Below are 20,912 nucleotides of genomic sequence, written 5' to 3'. Positions count from 1 at the left end.
TTCTGCTCTAAAGGCATTTCAGATAAGCAGCTACTGAGGAGGGGACTATCTTTTTCACACAGTAAAATGCAGCACTGTAATCTCTTGCTATCAGTACCTGGAGGTCTCTGTTCGACAGTGACTACACCAAGTAAGGCAGATAAGCACATCCCTGGCATTTAACTGTATTTTCTTTCCATAGTTTAAGTCACGGGGAGGGAATTAAATGAAATCCGTCTGTTTCAAGTGATTCATCTCCTCTCACATGGGAGTGGCAGGGAGCTTCCTTTACAACCAGCGCAGAGCTGCTTTCCAAAGACTTTATAGGAGGCAGTGCTCTGATGTTATAAAAGGAAAATCCTGACTTCAGGATGTGCTTTACGGAGCAGCGAAGGATCCCGAGGGCTCACTCCTTTCTCTACAATCCACTTCCTGCCGTGGATTAGGTGGTGTTGCAGGAGGCAGGCACGGTGTAGTTTTAAACTGCGTTTACGTTCCAGAACCTCACCTGTGGGCAGGCGCCGGGAAGGGCAGAGGATGTGTTCCGCAGGGGCAGGAGGCAGGGAAGGGAGAGCACGTGGGGCTGCGGGGAGAGGTGGATGGGGTGAGCCGTGCCAAGAGAGGGAGCAGAGGGAGCTCGTGACTGCTGGGAGCCGCCGATCCTGCCCAGGGGCCCGAGACGAGTTCAGCAACTCGGCTGCCCCCAGCCCTGCCTCTGCTCCCCGTTCACTCCCAGAGCCGGTTCCTGCATTCCCACCTCCCCAGCTGTCTTCCCAAGTCCTTCCCCAAGCATTCCCCCTCAAGATACACTCGGCGGACTTTGCCCCATCGCCTTTGTCCTTCCAAGTTAAACAGTGCCAGAGCGCTGGGGAGGAGCGCGTGTCCCGACTCGACATAACCCTGAACACAGAGGGCAAACCCCACTTGGTTGCTTTTTCCTCCTCCTCCTCGTGGGGAAGCGCGGTGGGATGGGATGAGGAAGGCTGCTGCGGGGCTGAGGAGGGGAGAGCCCGTCCCTGCGGACTGGCACCGTCCTGCGCTGGGATCATTCACATGACGCAGCCATTGTGCAACCGGCGCTGGGAGCGTGTGTCTGAGCACCAGCTCCATGCAGAGGTTTCCATGGTGATGAAAATATTGCTCTTTAATAGCGTAACGAGGTAAATGAAATCCAGTTTCATTCTGTACAAACGAAGTTCCCCGGGCTGCAGGCTTTGGCACGGCTGCTTTGGGGTTGCTGCTTTATGTTTGCAGTGGGTGCACCAGCCCGTGGCCCCAGCCTGGGCAAGGTCCTTGTGGCTCGGGGTGGCAGCATGTGGTGCCGTCCAGAAAGGTGTTCCTGTGGCCCACAGGAGCCCCTTGCTTCTCAAAGCAAGGCAGTACAAGTCTGGTAAGGAGCGGGGGGAAACAGGCACATTTGAGTGCTGCAGGCTGGATGCAAAGATGCTTTGGCACAGGTTCAGCAAACCCATTTAGGCCGCGATTATCTCTTTAGGCGTCTGCTTTCCCACTGGAGTCACGGGGAAGTCAGGAGCCTGAGTCCTTTGGTGAACCTGAGACTTGCGTCGGTTCCTGCCCTCTTAGCAAATCATGCTGGAGGGAAGAAGGGTGCTGACTTCAGTGGGTTGGTGTTTCTGAAGCGTAATCCCGTGCTCCATTAACTCATTGCAGTCTTTGGGGTTTTGCAAGGAGAATCATCTTCTCCTTCCTCTCTCCTCTCCTTTTTTCTTTCTCCTCTGTTCTCATCTTTCCCCTTTCCCATCTTCTTTCCCCTCCTGCAAGGGGAAAGCAGCTTCTAGGCTGCTTCTACAAACCGCTGCTGTTGCTAACTTTGCCTTCGGTTTAGTTCCCAGCTCCAGGCCTACACTGTTCACGTTGCAGCAATTCTGAGTTTTCTAAAGCACTGCTGGATTTAGCTATTAACACTTAATTTGGAGGCTTAGAGCTCTCCTTGGCTGTCAGCTGTGCAGACACATGATTTATGAAGTAAGCTACTGTACTTGCATAAACATTTTGGCTGCCTCTTCCCCGAGGGCCAGTGCAGCACATTGATAATGCAGATCATGCATCTCGCTAATACCTGTGTGCAAGTGCACAGATTGGCAGGGAAACACTGAACACAGGGGCTGGGGAAGCACCTCTCTGCTGTCTGGCAGCCAGATTGGGCCCGGGGTTTATGCCAGTCATTTGTAAGCAGCTTATGGTGCTGTGAACCCAGGGGTGCTCCATGGTGCAGGCTGGCCCCTGTGCCCTGCTCTGGCACTGCTGCAGTGACTATTGCTTTTGTTTTCATCTTCCTTTTTATCATCTTTGGAAGGAAGGAATGGGGATAGGGAGCAAATGCATGTGAATTCATCATAATCCCAGCCTGGTTTGGGTTGAAGGGACCATAAAGCTCCTCCAGCTCCAACCCCTGCCACGGGCAGGGACCCCTTCCACTGGAGCAGCTTGCTCCAAGCCCCTGTGTCCAACCTGGCCTTGAACACTGCCAGGGATGGGGCAGCCACAGCTTCTCTGGGCACCCTGTGCCAGCGCCTCAGCACCCTCCCAGGGAAGAGCTTCTGCCTAAGAGCTCATCTCAGTCTCCCCTCTGGCAGGGTAAAGCCATGAGGAGCTGCCCAGCGCTGCAGGTCAGTGTTTCCTTTAGGCAGGAAGGGGGCTGCAGAGGGATGCTCTCATCCACGTTCAGTGCGTGCAGCAGCAGGGGATGTGTCTCAGACTGATGCTGAACCTCAGGACAAAGGCAGGGAAGGTTTGTGGTGTGTCTGGGTGAGGAGGGAGCAGCACAACACCCGAGCCACAGCCGTGCTGTGCCAGGGGCAGCGCTGTGTGTGCCTTGGTGCCATCTGCACCCACAGAGCAGACAAACCCCAGCGGGTTTGCAGGAAGGGCTTTGCTCAGGGCTTCATTTTCGCTTGGCTGGGCTGGGCTTGGGTCGGTTTCAAGCCACTCTTCCATGCAAAGGTGTTTCCTGAGGAGCTCCCCCAGCCCCTGCTGCACCATCACTGGTGCTGAGGTGCCCATAAGCTGCAGCTGGAGCTCAGCATCCAAATAGAAACCATTTTAAATGCACTGGCACAGGGTGCCCAGAGAAGCTGTGGCTGCCCCATCCATGGCAGTGCTCAAGGCCAGGTTGGACACAGGGGCTTGGAGCAAGCTGCTCTAGTGGAAGGGGTCCCTGCCCGTGGCAGGGGTTGGAGCTGGAGGAGCTTTAAGGTCCCTTCCAACACAAACCAGGCTGGGGTTCTACGAACCCTCAAAGGAACTGATCCTGTCATTAACTGAACTTTCCCTCCCATGCTGCGGCTGATGCAGGGGGGTGGCAGACAGAGGGGGCTGCTTGCTCCCTGTGCCAAGAGGGGTTCATCTGAGTTTCAATGCTTGTTATTTTTCAGATCCTGTTGACTTCCGCATCGTGTTTTGGGTGGTTTTGTTGCCTTTTTTCCCTTGCTTTTCCCCCCTTTTTCAGGTGCGTTTCCCTTTGCTTTGCTGTTTCTTTCCAGGCTGCATCTCTCTTCCTCCCCTCGCCGCAAGCAGCGGTTCCCCTGCCTTTACCAGGCTGGAAAGCAGCTTAATCCTTGCCCTTGGTTTGTGTGCGGGCTGGGCTGGAGGGTTCCCTGTGCTGCAGTCACATGCCTGCTGGCCCGTGGCCAGGGCAATCTGATCTGGGGCTGAGGAAACACTATCGGCCGCAGATGCAGCCAGGGTTACCAGAATAGTAAATAACAATCACAAGACTGGGGCTATCTGCTCAACGAAAACAAATACTTTAATGCGCTGCCTTTAGCACAGAAGTGGTTTCTCTTTTCCATCCAAACAGCCGAGCTGCAGGAGGCTGCACAGGGGTTGGTTTGCATGGAAGGAGGAAGGAGCTGCGCTTTGTGTTGTGTGATTTATCCTCAGCTGGGCCTGGGGGGTGGAAGATGCAGTTTTGAGCTTGGAAGTGGGGGTTTCTCCCTTGCTGTGGGCCTCTTCAACACCCACTCCAGTTAATGGGCTGTGAACAGGAACCTTTCCTTAATAATCCCACCTCTAATGCTGCTCGAAACTGGCCCAGCCAACAGCAAGCCTCTGGGGGGGGGGGGGGGGGGGGAGTGCTGTGGGGCTGGTAAGCACAAGGATAACTTGACTTTCCCCTTCTCCAGCCCACTGACTGCTTTCTGGCTTTCCATCTTATCCCTGTGCCAGTGGAACATCTGGAAGTCGGATCTTTGAGGAAGATGGGGTTGATTTTGGCTATTGTGAGCTTGCAGGACGGATTTTCATAGAATCATGGAATGGTTTGTGTTGGAAGGGACCTTAAAGCTCCTCCAGCTCCAACCCCTGCCACGGGCAGGGACCCCTTCCACTGGAGCAGCTTGCTCCAAGCCCCTGTGTCCAACCTGGCCTTGAGCACTGCCAGGGATGGGGCAGCCACAGCTTCTCTGGGCACCCTGTGCCAGCGCCTCAGCACCCTCACAGGGAAGAGCTTCTGCCTAAGAGCTCATCTCAGTCTCCCCTCTGGCAGGTTAAAGCCATTCCCCTTGGCCTGTCCCTACAGACCCTTGTCCAAAGCCCCTCTCCAGGTTTCCTGTAGCCCCTTTAGGCACTGGAGCTGCTCTGAGGTCTCCGGGAGCCTTCTCTTCTCCAGGCTGAACAAGAGAACATTGTGTTTAATGCAAACTGGTAGAGGAAATAAGGCAGAGAATGCCATTGTCCCCCCCAGACCCCATCTTCCTGAGCAGCCCCAGTGACTGTGGCACAGGGCACGGTCACCTTTGCTGCCCTCTTGGGTGCTGTCCCCATGCAGGTCTTTCCTCTCTGCCATGGAACCACCATGCAGTATCTCCTTCCTCCCCCAGCGCCCTCGCACCGTGGCTGCCGTGCTGGGCTCTGCTTCCCAGGGAGTTTCCCTTTAAACACTAAACCATGGAAGAGCTGGCAGCTCCTGCTGGAGCGTGGTTGCCCGACCTGCACAGTCACTGCTTCACTGCTGCAGGGGTCTAGGAATGTTTAGACCAACGTAGCCAGAGATGTTGAGAAATCAGAGGCGCTGGTAGGGATAATCGTGTAAGTCTTTGTCTGGGGAAGCAGAAATACCTCTTACAGAAGTGCATTTGGGGAATAGAGAGAAACCTGAACTGATCCGTCGCTTCCTTCGTTGTTCTGGGTTCTTCTCAGGCTCCCGTTTGTGCTGTGATGAAAACACAGCTTCCCATAGTGTCGTAATGGAGGAGCCGTACTTAAACTGTTGTTGCTTTAGAGCCTAGAGGGGTTTAAGAGTAACCTGAGGGGGTTTAATCTGGTGTTTTACTGCCAAGCCAAGGTTTTAATCACACATGTACTGCCCTCTGTAGAGTCACAGGGGATGGGGGTAGGTGCAGAGTGCTTGAACCCAGGGGAAACTGTGACTCTCACATGCTGTATTTAACACTGATGGAGCAAGCTGGAGCCCTGCTCTAGAAATCCATCCTGTGGTGGGTTTGGCCTAGAGATACACCAGTTTTCTTACAGGAAGGAGGAAGTTGAGGTATTTTATAAGTCAGATACACATAAACCTGGTCCAGTCATAAGTCAGGCAGAACTATAGAGGAATAACAGGTTTTCAGTGAAATGGAGAGAAATGGGGGAGACAGCAACAACAAATCCTTCATCTCTTTTCCATGCAGAACAAGGGAGATACTGACTCGGGACAGTGAATATTACTGTGTTTGGGAGCAGCTTAGGTAGATGTGTGAACAACCTGAGGCTTAACCCTCTGGGGTGGAAGGGTGAATTCATACTGTCTAATGGGTGATGATTGATAAATCTGATAGGAATGTTGGCTGGAACTCACTGTTGCAGTAAATCCTTCGAGTTGGGATCTCTGCCTTTGGAGTTTCCTTTAGTCTTATGGATTTTGGGGTTTGTTTTCCAGAACAACCATTTGCAATCTCTACACGATGCCGCGGATCGGGGAGCCTGTCTGGCTGACGATGATGTCGGGGACACCGGAGAAGAACCAGCTTTGCCATCGCTTCATGAAGGAGTTCACCTTCTTGATGGAAAATGCCTCTAAGAACCAGTATGGTGGATTTCACTCTTTTAAATGACAGCTTTTTTTATGCCTTTTTATTTCAAACCAATTTTTGAATCAGTTCTTAAAATCCGGGTAAATCAAAGATTCCAAAGGCCATCCATAAATACCTCCTTTTTAAACCTGAAGTGAGGTATCCCATTAAACGCCTGCTGCCCCAGCCCTCTGCCTCTTGGTAGAGGCTGAACACTTGAAACATGTCCATAGGAAGCGCGTGATGGGTGTGTATGTCTGGAAGGGGGTGAACATACCTTATGAAATGCATTAATCTGCCTTTCAGAATCAGTTATCATATGATGAGCGAGGTCAGACATCCAGCTAGAGCCGTGGCTGCAACCCTGTCTGACCACAGACTGCTCTTAAACCCGACTTCCACTGAAGGAATGGTGTGTTCCATTGGTGCTCACCTTCCTGCCCTCCGGCCAGAGCCAGGAGCAGTTGTTGGAAATGGAGGCAGAGAACGTTCTTGATAAACTCAGGAGAATCTGATAAATTTACTCTTTTGTCAACACCTCATCCTGCTTCCCCAGGGCATGAACAGAGGAAGTTTGGCTCCATTGAAGTCCTAAAACGAGCACAAACATGTGAAGGTGGAGTGGGAATGGCACTGGAGACCAGCTGGTAGCTCCGGGGGAGCTGCTCTCTGCAGGGTGGGGAAGGGAAGGGGCTGCTTCTCACCATCTTCTAGCCTTGCCACCAATGTCACCTTCTGTGTCCCTGAGTGGGAGGTGACAGTGGTCAGTGCAGTCCTTCTCCTGCCTAAGGGCAATGGGAGAAGCCACAGGGAGCTGTGAGGGGTTCAAAGGTGTTTTCTCCCAATGAGTTCCTGCTGCAGTGGATGTGTTCCTGGGATTAGCCCCTGTGGTCCCTGCCATTCCGAGCCCTTGGTTACATTTCAGTGGTCATTTGTTTGGCTTTATTGTTTTGGTTAAAATGCAGTAAGATTCACACCGATGGAAGCAAGAGGAAAATCAAACCCTGTGTCCTTTTCAAGCCAGTTCTAAATCTCCTTTCCTTCTTTGGCTGCCTCCGGTGAGGAAACAGCTAAATTTAAGATGCAGGTTCTTGATGCTGTACATAAACTATTGAAATAGCTTTATTTTGGGTCTTGGGCACTGGACTTTCCCTCCCTAGCACCTGAACCACTGCAGCAGCTACCAGCACCATCTGTCGGCACATGGGCCTTGGGCTGTGCTTCTGCTCCCTCTTCCTGCCAGGAACAACAGGGATTGGGAACCACAATCTCCCTGCATGGAGCCCAGACCATGCTCTTTCGCTGCCATACCTCAGATAGCTCACATTCCTCAGAAAGGTTCTTGCTTTCCTTGCTCAGCTGGTGGATGCTGTTGTGCCAGGGTAAGGACACAACCTCGCTGGCTGGGCTGCCCAGCTTGGGGGGGGTTATTTCTGGAAAGGAGCAGCCACATGTGCTTAAATCGCTTGACACGTAGATGAAAGAATGCAGCACCCAGTTATTGTATAGGTTTGGTAGCAGCAGCCTTCCTCCTCTTCAGTAGTCACAGATCTTAAGGGTTTGGGATCTCCTTCCTGGAGGACCAAGGCCACACGGTGCTACTGTTGCCTTGCAGCGAACCAAAGTAAGTTGGTTTTCAGGTGTTGTACAGCACAAAGCTTGCAGAATAGGAACTCTCAGATAACTGCCAACCAGAGGGGCTGAGATGCCACAAGTTTAAAAGGTTTTCTTTTACTTTAAATGCTCTCAAAAAAAGCTTTGCAGGCTGGGAGGGAAGGTGCAGCCCTCCCTTCTCTCCTCAAAGATCCAGGACCCAAAGGGATGATGTCTGCCAACTCTGTTGGGTTGTTTCTGCAGTCCTTGATCCATACAGCATGCTGTCAGTTTGACATCCTGAGTGTGTACCTGGAATACCATGATGTTGGACGTTGTGCTTTCAGGTTTTTACCGGCTTTGCTGACTGCTGTCCTGACAAACCACCTGGCCTGGGTCCCCACCGTCATGCCCAACGGCCAGCCGCCCATCAGGATCTTCCTGGAGAAGCATTCTTCCCAGAGCGTGGACATGCTGGCCAAAACTCATCCCTACAACCCACTGTGGGCACAGCTTGGTAGGTGACAAACTCCTCCAAACCCCCAACAGCTTCACATCACGAATGGTATGTGGTGGGTTTCGTGGATGCTTGTTCCTTCCCCCCAGAGTTAATTCTTTAGATCCAAAAGGAGACAGAAGTGTGGATTTCAAGCTATGTCTCACTTTGGTTTTTATATGTGCTTTAATTTCTTAAGGCATTATCAATTATAAAATGGCAGCCAAAAAGTCATCTATGGCAGTTCTCTTAAAGGTGATGATGAGGGATTCCACTCCTCTGGTCCTCCCTCTATAAGGAAAATCACTTTATCTTTTGGGAATGCTGCTGTCAGTAAGCCTGGTTCTGGAAAAAACAAATTAAGGAATCCATCTTCTGATAAGACATGAACATGGTCTCAATACAACAGGCAAATGAGTGACACGGTGCAGGAAATCATGACTAGCAAGCCACTAGGTCAGGTCTCAAGCCTCAGTTGAGTGGGTAGCTGGTCACAGTGTCTTCTGATTGCTGAGTACTGGGGATGAGTGAGCTTCCCACTCTCTGGTCAGATTGTCCTGCTCTGCACACAAACTGTGATGGAATTTGGTTAGACAAGGGAAAGGAAAGTTGTGCAAGGTTGCCCTATTGTGGTATAGGCAGGAATGGCCAGGGAGTTGGCAAGAAGACTTGATTTCAGCACTCATGGGACTCAGGGGATACGCTCTGGTTAGGCTGGCCTTCAGGGCCTCTTGGAGCCCTTGTTCCCTCATCCCTGCATTCATGCAGTGCCCTTGTACTTCTGGAACAACACATGCACAGGCACTTCCCCATGTGAATCTGGTGTACAGTCAAAGCAACCCATCCAACCCATAGCAGAGCTCCAGGGGAGCGAAGGGAAGGAGGTTGGCTTCAGCTTTGCACCCACCACTGTCACTTTTGCCCTCGCTCTTGGCATAGGCTTGTTCCTCCTTAGCGCTTTCTCATTGTGGGTAAGAGTTCAGCCCGGTTTCCAGACTATCCAGGGTAATTCAGAGCAGATGCCTCCTGTCGCCCATGGCTATATAAGGAGCCCAGGAGATGAGCCTCCAAAGCTAGGCACTGAAGTTAGGTGCTGCGAATGCTCCCTAACGCGGGAGATCAGATGTCTCCCGGACCAGTGTGTCACCTTACATCCGATACCAACAGCATCTTTGGGATTCTCTGTATTGAAAACAAAATACTAGCCTGGCTGGCATCACTCTTCTGCTTTGGTGTTTTCCTGTTGTAGACCTGGCCATTGAAAACTGGCTGCAGTGATTGTCTGGTAGAAGAATAATTCATTTTAAAGATGCAAAATAATTGTCTCTTTCCTGTTCTAGGTGACCTGTATGGAGCTATAGGATCACCTGTGAGATTAGCAAAAACAGTTGTGGTTGGCAAAAGGCATGACCTGGTACAGAGGTTGCTTTATTTCCTTACTTACTTCATCAGATGCTCTGAGCTTCAAGAGACTCATCTGCTAGAAAATGGGGAAGATGAAGCCATTGTCATGCCCGGAACTGTTATAACAACCACGCTGGAGAAAGGAGAAGTCGAGGAATCTGAGTATGTGCTTGTCACAATGCACAAGAACAGGGGTAACCTGCTACCAACTGAGTCTGAAGAGACGAGAACTCCCAACTGCAGCTGTAAATACTGCAAGTGCCCCATCTCCCTCGCGCAGAACATAGAAGGTGTTTCACAGCAAGAGAGAGAAGACACACAAAGCACTCCTAAGGTAGAGCTGGAAACGTCCTCGGATGAGAACAGAACTCTTGTTCCTGACGACTGCCAGGAGGATGCTGTTGATGGGAAGCAGCCGCGGCCCTGCCTGGACGCAAAACTGGAGAGCGTGGTGTGCACAGGGTCAGCTTCAGCAGAGAAGCGTGTAGGGACGGAGCCTGGTTTGGAGCCAGGGGCAGACGTGTGGAGGAAGGACGAGGCGCTGGAAGCGGGCAGCCAGGCGGGTGGTGGAACGTGGTCACCCGGCATCGCGGTGGAGAAGAAACCCCCGGATAAGCTCTTCTGCAAGGCGTTCCCCTGTAGCGCTGCCGAGGCTCAGACAAAGGTGACGTTCCTCATCGGAGATTCCATGTCACCCGACTCGGACATCGAGCTCAGGAGCCAGGCGGTGGCAGAGCAGATCGCTAGGCATCACAGCGTGCCGGCGCCAGCGGAAGGAGCGCCTGCTGATCAGAACTGTGAAGCTAAACAAGCTGTTGAGGACCAAAACAGGGACTGTGGGACAGCCGAACCCTTTCCTCCGGTTGCGAGCGAGCATCCGAGCTGGAACCCAAACCCATACAACGCCGAGAGCATGAGTCTGTTCGATGAATACTTCACTGATGACAGTGCAGTTGAGACCCGGACTGCTGACGATATTCCAGGGCAGGCAGCTCCAGACCTCCTTGCTCACAACAGTAGCTTAGAGTTCTCTAAAAAGCTCGGTGCAAAGAGTAGCAAACCACCGAGTGAGTTTTGTAAGTTCATGGACTCCGTCCGACAGGAGACCTACAAAAACTGCTTCAACGAGCAGGACCAAAGAGAGAAAATCTCTATTTGCGTCCCCCATGGGGACAGGGAAAACGTAGAGAAAAAGGTGGCCCCGGGAATTGACTGGGACATTCCAAGAAATGAGAGTTCGGATAGTGCCCTGGGTGACAGCGAGAGCGAGGACACAGGCCATGATCTAGCGAGGCTAAGCGGGAACTATTACGGAGGAGAGCAGGAAGACTGGGCAGAAGAGTACGAGATTCCCTTCCCTGGGTAAGTAGCGTTCGGCAGTAATGGAGCCTAAAACAGAGCAGAGCCTCTTCTCGTGTCACATGTTTGGAGGAATGCAAGCTGAACTTGGCATCAGAGGTTGGAAAAGTGTCTCTTGAGCTCGCTGGTTGTAAAGAACATAGAGCGATCAGTGGTGTGGAAAAAAGTACTAACTGTGCACCGAGACCTCGGCCTGTGTCCTCTCCCTCCACAATGGGCTGGTGGCAGAAGCTGACTCCAGGCTCTTCCTTGTTAGAAAGTGCTTGTGTAGAGGTTAGAAGAGATGCTAGAAGTGAAAACGCAGCCTCTCTGCCAGCTGCATTTGTTGTTTACTGTTGCCCGTCTCTTTGCTGTGCCTTTCCTGCAGGTCAAAACTAGTTGAAGTGAACTCTGTCCAGCCCAGTATTGCCAATTTCGGAAGATCCTTACTAGGTGGCTACTGCTCCTCTTACGTCCCCGACTTTGTTTTGCAAGGCATCGGAAGCGATGAGAAGCTGAGGCACTGTTTGGTGTCAGATTTGTCTCATGCTGTGCAGGTAATTAAGCTATATTTGGTAAATGTCTCTGTCGCAGTAGGGAAAGGCAAATGTTTGTGAATGCACAAACCTGCTGCAAGGGGAAATATTTACTGTCGCAGCTCGCTCCAGTCCCAGGTCACCAATTTCGTCTACTCCCTCATTAACACCTGGAAAACAAGGGTATTTTCCCTGTGGATCTGGGGCACAGATTCCTACTGGAACCAGCTGAGGGACTTGTGCCCTCAGGAAGATGGATCTCTGCTCTGAGCCACCATCATCTCCTGTAGGCACTGATGGCTGTGGCCCACAGGGTGCAATGATGTTAGACAAGACCAAGGGCTGAGGTTGCTGTGCATCCCTTCCCAGGCATGGGGGTCCTGCTGCAGTGGTCATGCAGGAGCTCCCTTTGCTCCCTCCTTTCCTCAGGCTGTCACTGAAAAGCATGATCCTGCTCCCCTCTGGTTTATTCCCAAGGGGATGAGGAAGGAGCCAGACACAGCATAGGGAGCAGGCAGTCCACTGAGAGGCTCTGAGCATCCCCTTCTTCCACACCTCTCCAGTTAAGATGTGCATCACGTCCCTCACATTAGTGTCCCCTTTCCTTGTGCCCAGCCCTGCAGGGGCTGAGTTTCACTCCCTGCGTGCTTGCATTTAAGCCATGTGTGAAGTGTAACTGAACTTCAGGCAACAGAAGCAGCAGTGTGAGGTAGCCATGAAACAGATGTGTCTGAAATACAACCTAACCGTGGTGTGTGTCCATCAGGAGACTTGGGAAGAGATTGAGAGGCTATGAAAGGGCTGGGCAAGATTTTATGTGCTTCTCTTAAAGGAAGATAGTAACTGCATCCTAGCGCTGTGGACGTCCCTGGGGCGCTTTGGAAGGAGATGCTCCCCAACAGTCCAGCCCCAAAACGCACGGGGGAAGGACAGCGGGTTCCAAATGCTGCCTCTGAAACCTCCCTGGCTGGGAGCAGTGGAGGAGCTGGTGCAGGCTTGGCTCCGGACTCCCTCTGCTGGCCTTCTCGACACGGGAATGCTGCCACAACCAGGAGTAAACCGGATCTGTTCACACTGCCTCTATGAGCAGCAAGCTGGGGCTTGGGTACTTTGCGTTTTAGGGGTTTAAGATACACTTTAGAGATGTCAGAGCTCTTTATATCCGATATCAAAAGATACAGTTGTCAGCCAGCGACACACATCCAAGCCTGGAAGAAAATGTAAACCAGCAACTATCCTGCTAAAGCTGTGCCTTGCTTACAGTAACACTCTGATTTTAATAGCTGCAGCACAGTGTTAGCAGATGTTCCTGTGTTACAGACAAAGCAGTGCCTGGGATGCCATCCCTGCTCGCCAGGATGTTGTTATCCGTGTTATCCACAGCTCAGCTGTGGTTGTTATCCTCAGTGTTCTGCGTGGTCCCTTGTCATCCTCGGGTCTCTGCTATTCCTGTTTTGTTTCTAGCATCCCGTGCTGGATGAGCCGATCGCGGAAGCCGTCTGCATCATTGCAGACACGGACAAATGGACGGTGCAAGTGGCCAGTAGCCAGAGGCGAATGATTGACAACAAGCTGGGGAAGGAGGTGTTAGTGTCGAGTCTTGTCTCCAACCTGCTGCATTCCACTCTTCAGCTGTACAAGCATAATTTATCTCCAAACTTTGTAAGTATGAGGAGCGATGGAGAGGGCAGTGCTTTGAAGGCATCCTTTCACTGCATGGCTTCAGAGGCTGTGAGCTTCTGCCTGGTTGATGTAAGCCAGAGCCACAGTTGCAGTAGCCAGCGCATCCCCTGACAGAGCTGTTTGAGCTGCCCGTTTAAACCCTGCTCTGTAATCAAGGCAGCTGTCTCATTAATTCCGATTTAACATGCAATCAAAGGCTTCTGCTCAAAAGTAAGAGTCTTGTCAGTGAGTACCTTACTAATTATTCTCCTAGACACAGCCACAGGAAGGCAGTAGGTGTTTGGGGTCTGTGCTGTGTGGGTGCAGTTTGGATGCAGCGCTGTTCTCTCTCCCTGACGCAACTCTCTTTGCTTTCTAGTGTGTAATGCACCTGGAGGACCGGCTGCAGGAGCTCTACTTCAAAAGCAAGATGCTGTCCGAGTATCTGAAGGGCCAGATGAGGGTTCACGTGAAGGAGCTGGGCGTGGTGCTGGGGTAGGATCACAAATCCCTCCGAGCAGTGCTGCCGCGGGTTTCCTGGTGCCACATCCTCCTCCTGGGCTTGTTCTAAGCACAGAAAATGGATTCCTAAAGGGGAATGGATTTCCCATAGAAACCCATGGCCACGGGCTTCTCCTTAGCCATTGCTTGATCCCGAGGATCCCCCAGCCTTTCTCTCTTCCCTCCGGGCAGGAAGGTGGGCTCAGCACTCCAGAGCTTATCAGACTCTTTGCTTACTTAAGTCAGTCATCACTGAACAACGTGGGGCACCTGATTGCTCCAGGTTGACTTTCCCTACATTGGCAGAAAACTCCCCCTGTGTCATGTAAGGCACATAATGCCTCTCTGTGGGTGCGGGGCAGAGGCAGAGGAGCTATTTAAGGGGTGTTTATAGGAAAGCTCTGAATAGCTTTTTATGCAGAGGAGCCACAGGGTGAGCAGGAAGGCACACGGAGCACATGTGGAGCTGGAGATGGGGAGCAGCTGCAGTGGGTGAGCTCCAGCACTGTGCCAGGGCTGCCTTGGTAGTTGCTGCAGTAGTTCAGCCTAATCCTCGGCTCCTGTGCATTGTCCCCCAGTTACTGCTCCTTTGCGTGGGGGGCAGGAGGGAATCTGCTGTTCTCCTCCTTCCATTTGCCTTCTCACCAGTTTGTTGGCCCTGTTTAAAAGAAGCCAGGAGCTGCGCAGTGCGGAGCGGTCGCTCCTCAGCATGAACAACACGAGGATACAGGGGGGCAGAGCAGCAATGTGGAGGCTGCAGTGTGTAACCCGGCTGGCAGGGCTGCCTTAGGAGGGAAGCTCAGTGGGATTTAGTTTTCCAGTGTCCCTCTCGGAGCTGGGCATGCTCATGGCCCAGGCAAAGGCTGGGGCTGGAGCACGGTGACTGACGTGCGTTTCGGGTTGGATTAAATGCGGCTCTTCTGCTTCCTTTTAGGATTGAATCCAGCGACCTCCCTTTGCTGGCAGCTGTAGCAAGCACTCACTCTCCCTACGTTGCCCAGATACTACTTTAAAATACCAGAGGCCGTAGATGTTGACTTTTTTCCTCCCCCTCTGGAAACAAAGTGGAAGAAGACAACTTGTTCTGGCTCCTTTCTCTTTGAAGCCATTAAAACAAACTGCTCGTTGAGCTGCAGCACCTCCATATATGACTGCACGTTGTGCAAACACTTGGAGGCTTTTCCTCTCCCGCTTGGTCGTTTATAAAGAAGGATAAAGAAAGGAAAACAGAGCAAGCCGGGGACTTCAGCCACAGACAGGAGAGGAAGATCTGCGGTTTTTAGCAGCTTCTGCCACCACGGCCAAGTGTAACTCAGATGGGGGACGTGAGGAAGAGCTGCTTTGAGGAATACGTGATGCTGTCGCTGGTTATGGACTTACCGAGGGGACACAGCAGCTGCTGGCAGCCCGAGGAGGAGCTCCTTCAGTCTCTAACTCTCAAGCTGCAATGAGTTGTAAACAACTTCTCCTTTTCCATGTCATGGTCCAGGTCTGGGCTCTTCCCTGAGGAAGAACGGGGGAGACGAGGGGGGGGTGTTTTGTAAAAAGCTCATTCATGACACTCAGCTCCAAGGTTAATTTATGATCTTTCTCCTGGGGAGAGGAATAGCTGGGGGGGGGGGGGGGGGGGGGGGGAGGAGGAAGAGGAGGCCAACAGCGATGGAGGTTCTCTTTCTTGGCTGGGTGTTGTAACCAGTATTAAATGTTTCTAACGTGTCAATGTTGCTTTATACCAAGTGATGCTTTTCTTCCACAACGTAATCAGAATGTTTAAAGGAAAAAATCATCTCTAAGGGAGCGTTGGCTGCGGTTTGCCCACAGGCCCCAGGTGACTCTTTACCTCTTAACTTTTCTATGGTCTCTAATATTCTTGCAACATCATCTTCTTTTTACAGCAGTCAGTCAGCTATTGAAGTGATGAACTAGAAACAATTGTACCAAAGCAGTGGGGAAGAAACAGATAGACTATTACTACCCTTAAATTGCTCAGGTAACGAATTGCTCTGTTTTTTAAAGCCATTCTGCAAAACCAGGACGTTGCTTACATCACAGTGCAGTAACACCAGGTTATTTCTGGACAGATGCACCCCTCGATGCAGATGACTCTAATCCCTTTTCTACTCACTTGTGTAATTACCAGCAGGAAATGTTGTTTATTTTATTCTCAGCATTTCTCCTTTCCTCAGCCATCGCTGTTTTGTCATTGTATATACAACAGTTGTACGAATAGCTGATGGACCCAGCCTGCTGTAAGTAATGTAAATATACAGTGGTAGGTGGATTATGTTTTCAAAGGCTCTACTACCTCAGTTTAACTGGACACTTCATTAGAGGCTTTTCTTTGCGTATTTGTCCTGGCAGCCAGTTCATGTTGCTGGGGTTTAGGTTCTGTACCCACCCCTGACGTGCAGTAGGTTGGAAGCCATGGGTTAGCCGCACATGTAGGAGATATGTGCTCACATGGTCGCTGAACTCTATAAACAGCTCTATAAATATGTCCCTCTGTAATCACCCATTCAATAGTGTAGCACGCCTGCTATTGTTCGAGGAGGTATTTGAAATACAAAATCTATTTTAACCATTTGATAAACTCGAAAACAATAGGAGAGATCCCGGCCCCAGCGCTGCCTCCTCCCTTCCTCCCTGCGCCAGGATTCCAGTACTACTTAAAGCTGTAACTTCAGACTCTGTCCCAGGGAAGATCCACATGGAAAACCCATGGCCCTTTCCATGTAGGACTGAGTCCCCCTTAGTAACTCAAACCTTAATATAGGCAGTGGCACTGGGAGCATTTTTGTATATAAAATCTAACACTGACTGCTGCAGGGAAGAACCTTGTTTTTAATATGTGATCCAAGGATGTTTCTCCCCTATTCTTCAAATGTCCTTCCTTCACCACACTGTTACTTTACATCTGGCTTTTGGAATGAGCACAGAACATAGAGGCCCAGTTGTGTAAACCCATTCTTTACGAAATACAGCATTGAGCTCAGCACGGGGATGTTGAACTCTCTGCTGTGCTCGGTTCTAGAGCCAGGAGTTATACACAGACATGCAATTGTAACCTGGAGGTGTCAGCATGGGCCTGGCTCTGGAATCTCTGCCCCTGCCTCTGCGTGGTTCCTCATGTGGCTTCATCCACAGCACATCCCCTAATAGATGGACAACCCCCCGGACCATGCTTATAAGGAAGATACCACATCCTCCTCCCTTTAACCATGATCAGGCGAGTTGTTGGCATTGCTGATGTGGATTTGACTCTCTCAAATGGCCCTTGCACAGCCTGAAATCAGTATTAACTTGAGAAGAAGGTGTTGATTTGGTGGTGTCCTTCCCTGCTGTGCCCTGCCTGACAGGACCCCTCCGCATTGTCCCAGCGGAGGGGCCATGGATGTGGCCTCCTCATTCTCCTCCTGAGGAGCACATTGGTCCCAACTCATCCCAAACCCTGTGTGATGGGATGTTTTCCCATAGGTGAACTTTGAGGGTGCATGAACAACACGGTACGAATGTCTGTGTGTTAAACACCACGAAAAGGGATCTTCTGCAGGACTCCATTAAAGTGTATTGCGATGGTTTTATGTGAATAGAAAACTAATGTTTGATTTCTTCTGTTTCCACTATTACCCATCTCCATTAACATGTCTTAATTTCCTGGCTGAAAACTAAGTGTACTAAGGCACGCGGCTGAGCAAAGTTGTTGTTGTTGCAATTGGCCAACACTGGGCTGCTAAGAACAAACCCTATTTAAAAGAAAGGATTTTCCACCTCGCGGGTGTTTTCCCTGTTAGTTGTTAGAGATGTTTTATGACAGGTTTTTTGTTTTTTTTTTTGCTTTCTCTAAATTATTTAGACGGTGGTACTTGTAAAATGCTGGGTAAAATGTACATACTTGTTCTCTCTTCTGGTTTTGTATATATTTCCCAAGATGTGCACTTGTATTATAATAACCATTCCCAATTTTAGGGGAAATTTGTGCAATAAATACAGTATGTCGATTTACTTTGGTGCACTCGGTGTCTGGTTTGTACACAAGTAGTAGGAGGGCGGTGGTGAGTGTGCAAACTACGACCATCCCCAGCTTCGCTCTCCCGTCCCTTCGGTGCACACCTCCTGCTACTTAGGGGTGCTGCAGCCGGTGACTTTGGGGTCTCTTGAGGAATTAATCATTTCAAATGGGAATCTGTGGTTGAATTTGCCGCCCCTTCAGTTGTGAATGTTGCTGGCCACAGCAAAAGCAGCAGGAAGACAGAAGATGGTCCTGACCCTCTGGAGGATGCTTGACTTTGCATGGGGGGCACAGATGAAGCTGTGGTCCTGGCATGGGTCTGTGTGGTCACCTCAAAGCAGTTTGTCTCACTAGTCGAGTGTTTGCAGTTCCTCTCCTACAAGGTACCGTGTTTGTGCCCTTTGCACAGTCACAATCCCTTTCCTGTCTTTGTCTCCCAGGAATGAAGAAGTCTTCATAAGGTTTATGAATACAAGTTCAAGTTACGATAGAGGGCTGTCAAGGAAAGAGAAGCAGTAATCATACAACAGGAAGAAGAATTAACTTGGGAAGACATAGCAGAGCGTATGTATGATGGCTTTTAGGGCATTCGATTAATCCAGGTCCTGTATTCTTGAAAAGGGCATAAAAAAGAGCAAAAGATGGGAGACTGTGGCCTGAAGTACCTGCATCCTCTGTTCTCGATGAGTGGCTCATCCTCAGTGGATGTTGTAGGAGAGGAAGGGAGCTGCTGTGTCGGGATACTGGGATACGGGGTGCACCCGTGTGTGCTGCTGTCAGAGCCCTGCAGTGGAGGATGGAGGATCTGTGTTACCAGAGTAGATGGTCATGAGGTGTCCTCTTGATGGGGCAGGCACGAGGTTGGTTCATGATCATGTGTCTCTGGGCGGTGTTTGCCAAGGGTTGCTGTTAGCAGCAGAATGCCTGCAGCATCCAATGGCAGAGCAGGGGTTGGAAATGGATGAGCTTTAAGGTCCCTTCAACCCAAACTGTTCTGTGACTCCATGAAACACAGACGGATGCGGAGGCACCGGCATCATTCCTAACCAGCAGCACAGGGCTTGGCTGCAGACTGGGTCTCCCACAGGTCCTCTGCTGCCCTACAGCCCATCCTCTCCTAGGGAGCACAGTGGCAGCAGGAAGCACGTTACTCCCATGTCTGTTTATTTGCGTTACCAGAACCATTTGTGCAGTGGCAGAATTTGCTTCCTGAACCTCTGCCTGTTCCAGCTGCTGCTCCCAGCTGGAGCTGAGCACATCTGCTCCGAGCGTGGGGAGCCACCGCCCGAGCTCCTGCCTTCAGCCGCACTCGGCACCAGCCACAGCGGGGCACGAGGAGCTCTTGATGCCCATCACTGGTAATCACTGCACAGGAGGAAGGAGAGGACAGTCAGTAGCTGGTCCTGTGGTTCAGGGCATTGCTACCTGAGTATCGTCACACTTGTGCTGTGGTGAGGCACTCAGCAGCTCCCCTTGCGTGGCCACCTCTGCTGCAAGATCCTATTTGCTGAAGGAGCTCAGAGGCTCCTTCCCCAGGCTCTGCCCTTCCTCTGCCCGGTACCTGTTGCTCAAGGCCTAGGTTTGAGCAATGCCCATGGTGGCCGGGCTGCGGGCAGGGCAGGTTGTGCTTGTGGGTCTGGATGGTTGTTTCAGGGCCAGGTTTCCACCAGAGCTCCACGCCAGAGCCCTGTGATACCATCTCGGCATCTGTTTGGGTGCTCAGCCACCACCGAGGGTGAGGAACCTGCCCCAGGGCAGAGATGTGCTGCCGATCAGCACCCATGAGGCACCCTGGACCAGCGACAGGTCCTTATTGCACCATACCAGAGGAAGGGCTTGGGCTGGAGGTTGGTCCCGGGTTTTGGGAGCAGCACAGGAGATAAGCAGATGCCTTTTCCTGTGACACAGATGCCCTGATGTGCCCCATCTCCAGCCAGGGAGCAGAGCTCCAGTCCAGGGGCTCAAACACCTTTGTGCTTTGTTTGCTGCTGTTTTCCTTAAGGAGCTGCCTCCATTGGCAGCAGTTTCTCTGTAGATGTTTCTTCTCAGAGATGAAGTTACAGACCAAGAAGTCTTCACCTTTCTTTACCTTGGGGTGTGGGTGGCCAGAGGGAAGCATCCTGCCGTGGCTCATCCTCTTCCCATTACAAAATGAGAACCTTGCGTGAGCCGCTTCCTCCAAAGCTTTTCCTTCTTCCTGATCTCCTCAACGCATGTTCTGGTGCCGCTGGTAGGACAGACCCAGCTGGAAAACCGCTGAGGAACTGGGAGCTGCAGCCACGTCCTGCTGTGCGCATCGTGTGCGGCTCTGCTGTGCTGCAGCAGAGGCAGGGCTGCTCTCACTGCTGTTTCCTCCTCGAGGAGGACAGGCTGAAGCCGCAGCTCCACGACACGTGTGTGTTGCGTGTGGCAGCGCTGGGTGGCAGAGCTGATGGTGGAGTTTGACCCAGGAAAACAAGGGTTTTCCATGAGCAGCACAGGAAATGAAAGCAGTTTCTGACAGAAGGGTGTGAGAAAGATGGGAGCAAGCGCTCCCTTGAGAAATGAACATCCTGCTTCCTAAAGGCAAAGTGTTTCAGTGTTCTTGAGGAATAGAATGGGTTTATAGAAACCTGGAGAGGGGCTTTGGCCAAGGGCCTGCAGGGACAGGCCAAGGGGAATGGCTTTAACCTGCCAGAGGGGAGACTGAGCTGAGCTCTTAGGCAGAAGCTCTTCCCTGGGAGGGTGCTGAGGCGCTGGCACAGGGTGCCCAGAGAAGCTGTGGCTGCCCCATCCCTGGCAGTGTTCAAGGCCAGGTTGGACACAGGGGCTTAGAGCAAGCTGCTCTAGTGGAAGGGGGTCCCTGCCCGTGGCAGGGGTTGGAGCTGGAGGAGCTTTGAGGCCCCTTCAACCCAAACCAGGCTGGGATTTTATGTCACCAAAAGAAAAGCAGTTTGTGAACAGCGCAGAGCCAGCACAGAGGCAGCAGAGAGAGAACATGGAGACAAAGCCCGAGTCTCTACAGGGGTGATGATGGCAAGTCGCTTGGATGGCTCCAGTGCTGAGACTGGACCACTGATGGTGGTCTCCTGAGCAAACACCCTCATTCAGAGGCTCTGGTGCAGGGACTGGGACAGGTCCCGGTGCTACAGAGGCGTTTGTGAATGGTGGCTCTTGGAGAGGGGACAAATGGGTTTGTGCGCTCGGTTTTCCTGCTGGAGACGCTTTTCCCTCTGGAGAACCTCGCAGCGTTTGCGACGCTTACATTCAGCAATTCTTCTCTAATTACTTCCAAATTACAGCCACCAGCAATTATATTTTTCAATAGCTGATTGAGTGCTCTGAATCCTAAGAAATTAACTCCCCGATTTTCAAGGACTCCATTT

The 20,912-nt window shown here is 51.5% G+C and overlaps 1 protein-coding gene across 3 annotated transcripts in view; it reads left to right on the top strand.

Moving 5' to 3' along the window:
- The window catches only part of FNIP1 (folliculin interacting protein 1), a 64,644-nt gene extending 49,608 nt beyond the window's left edge, over nucleotides 1–15,036 (top strand). For all 3 annotated transcript variants that reach the window (XM_057428175.1, XM_057428172.1, XM_057428174.1), the window contains 7 exons: nucleotides 5,876–6,022; nucleotides 7,949–8,118; nucleotides 9,438–10,863; nucleotides 11,228–11,396; nucleotides 12,840–13,037; nucleotides 13,417–13,532; nucleotides 14,473–15,036. In XM_057428175.1, coding sequence (XP_057284158.1) covers nucleotides 5,876–6,022; nucleotides 7,949–8,118; nucleotides 9,438–10,863; nucleotides 11,228–11,396; nucleotides 12,840–13,037; nucleotides 13,417–13,532; nucleotides 14,473–14,551 — 2,305 coding nt within the window. In that variant the 3' untranslated portion in view covers nucleotides 14,552–15,036. The remainder of the gene's footprint in view (nucleotides 1–5,875; nucleotides 6,023–7,948; nucleotides 8,119–9,437; nucleotides 10,864–11,227; nucleotides 11,397–12,839; nucleotides 13,038–13,416; nucleotides 13,533–14,472) is intronic.
- Nucleotides 15,037–20,912: the final 5,876 nt, after the last annotated feature.

Source organism: Pezoporus wallicus, unplaced genomic scaffold (genome assembly GCF_028554395.1).
Source record: "Pezoporus wallicus isolate ANWC-B61680 ecotype Strahan unplaced genomic scaffold, APGP_CSIRO_Pwel_v1 contig_12044, whole genome shotgun sequence".
In the NCBI taxonomy this organism is placed as follows: Eukaryota; Metazoa; Chordata; class Aves; order Psittaciformes; family Psittacidae; genus Pezoporus; species Pezoporus wallicus.
This window is presented reverse-complemented; position numbering and strand designations above follow the sequence as displayed.